The sequence below is a fragment of the Gavialis gangeticus genome, unplaced genomic scaffold, assembly GCF_001723915.1.
Source record: "Gavialis gangeticus isolate Ggan-Ray unplaced genomic scaffold, GavGan_comp1, whole genome shotgun sequence".
Classification (NCBI taxonomy): Eukaryota; Metazoa; Chordata; order Crocodylia; family Gavialidae; genus Gavialis; species Gavialis gangeticus.
The window spans coordinates 8,696,201-8,697,810 of record NW_017729017.1 but is presented as its reverse complement, the minus strand read 5'-3'; the positions used below and the strand labels follow the sequence as shown (position 1 = coordinate 8,697,810).

Genomic DNA, 1,610 nt, shown 5'->3' with positions numbered 1-1,610 from the left:
CAGTCCGAGGCGGCCCCACGGCGAGTCCGGCTGCAGGCCTCGGCCGCGCCTCCCCACATGGCGGCGGCCCCGGCCCCGGCCCCGCTCCCGCTCCCGCTCCCGCCTCGCCTCGCCTCGCCACAGGCCTCAGGCCCGGCGCGAACCCCACCCTCACCTCGTCTCCCGACATGGCCGCGGCCCCGGGCTCGGGATGGAGGACGACTCGGGTCAGTCTGCGCCGGGCACTGCTCTGCCGCCCTCGAACCGGCACTAGTCTCCCGCGAAGCCGCCGCGTTCGGCTCTTGCATCAGCGCCGGACGCCCCGCCCGGCTGTGCGCAGCCGCGGCTTGTGCCCAGCTTTCCCCGCGAGGGCTCTCGGGAGTTGTAGTTCGTTGGGACTGCGCACGCGTCCCGAGGGGGAGGAGGAGGAGCTTGGTGCTGGGGGCGGTGCTGGAGCTTCGGCGCGCCCCTCAGTGCGCTTAGTCAGCGGGCGGGGCCTGGGGAACCAGGGCAGCCTGATGCTGCGGGTTGGCCGTGCTTGCGACTCGCCCTTGCGGTGCCGAGGGTGGATTCGGCGTGCGCAGCGCCCTCGTAGTCCCGCTCCTCCCTCCTCGTCCGGCTCTAGCTCGCTGCTCGCTCTCCGCCGCGCGGGCGCTTAGGATCCCGGTCCCTCCTCTCCGCTGGTCCCGTGGCGGCACCTTTCAAACGAGCCTCTCCTGCCGGCGCCTGCCTCGCTCTCGTCTCTTCAACTCGGCAGCCTGCACCCCGGGTCCAGCGCTGGCTAAAAACTTTAACTCAGGTGTAGTAGCCTTCCCTGGGGGTAGAGAGCGCCCTAGGCCAGTGGGGCAGCTCCTGCACATGTGCAAGAAGCCTCGTTTTTGCTTCATAAATCGGCAGGCGGCCTGTACATGAAACTGTGCGTTCAAGTGTAACGGCCTCTGCACAAATGGCCCAGCAGCTTTTGCTTGTTTTTCCTTATTTTGTTACATTTAAAAATAATATTTAATATGGCTCGTTTAACGTCATATATTTGTTGTGCAATATATTATTTAATATGATATTGTATACAATATTATCCTGTATGTTACATAATATTTACAGGTGCACAGATACATCAGTCCCATATTGGATCAGCACTGATATAGGGAAAATAGGCAGTATTGGAAATAGGCTTTTTTTTGCCCAACGTGGCCGATAATGTGGCGAATAAATGCCCAGTGCGTGTGCACAGCCGCAGCGCAGCAGCACGCAGGCAGCCAGGAGCACAGCCCAGTGCCTGGGATAGCAGCATTGGCTGGTAAGTCTATTGTGGGGGGAAGGAAAGCAGGTGGGGTGGGGCAGACAGAGGCCTTCGTGGTGGGGGAGGGAGTGGGGCAGGGGCAGGCACTGCTCAGCCGGGTTGGAGTGGACACAGGCCACAAGCAGCTCATCCAGGGGTGGGGGCAGCTTCTGCCTCTGTGTGCTCCCTAGGAAGTGTGGGGGGCATGTGCCCCTGGATCTGCATGTGGGGCAAGCTGTCACTGGACTGGGGCCAGGGGCTGTGCCAGGCTCTTTCTGGTGTGTGCGTTGGGCTGGGGCAGCGCCAGTCTCTTCCTGGTGCCAGGGGCTGGGCTGTGGGCGTGGCACACGGT

At 62.7% G+C, this 1,610-nt stretch overlaps 1 protein-coding gene across 1 annotated transcript in view; it reads right to left on the bottom strand.

Annotated features, from left to right (window-relative positions):
• EIF2S2 (eukaryotic translation initiation factor 2 subunit beta) overlaps positions 1-340 on the bottom strand; it is a 36,433-nt gene extending 36,093 nt beyond the window's left edge. Inside the window, exon 1 of the mRNA XM_019513098.1 lies at positions 155-340. Coding sequence (XP_019368643.1) covers positions 155-169 — 15 coding nt within the window. The 5' untranslated portion in view covers positions 170-340. The remainder of the gene's footprint in view (positions 1-154) is intronic.
• Between the last annotated feature and the right edge of the window lie 1,270 nt (positions 341-1,610).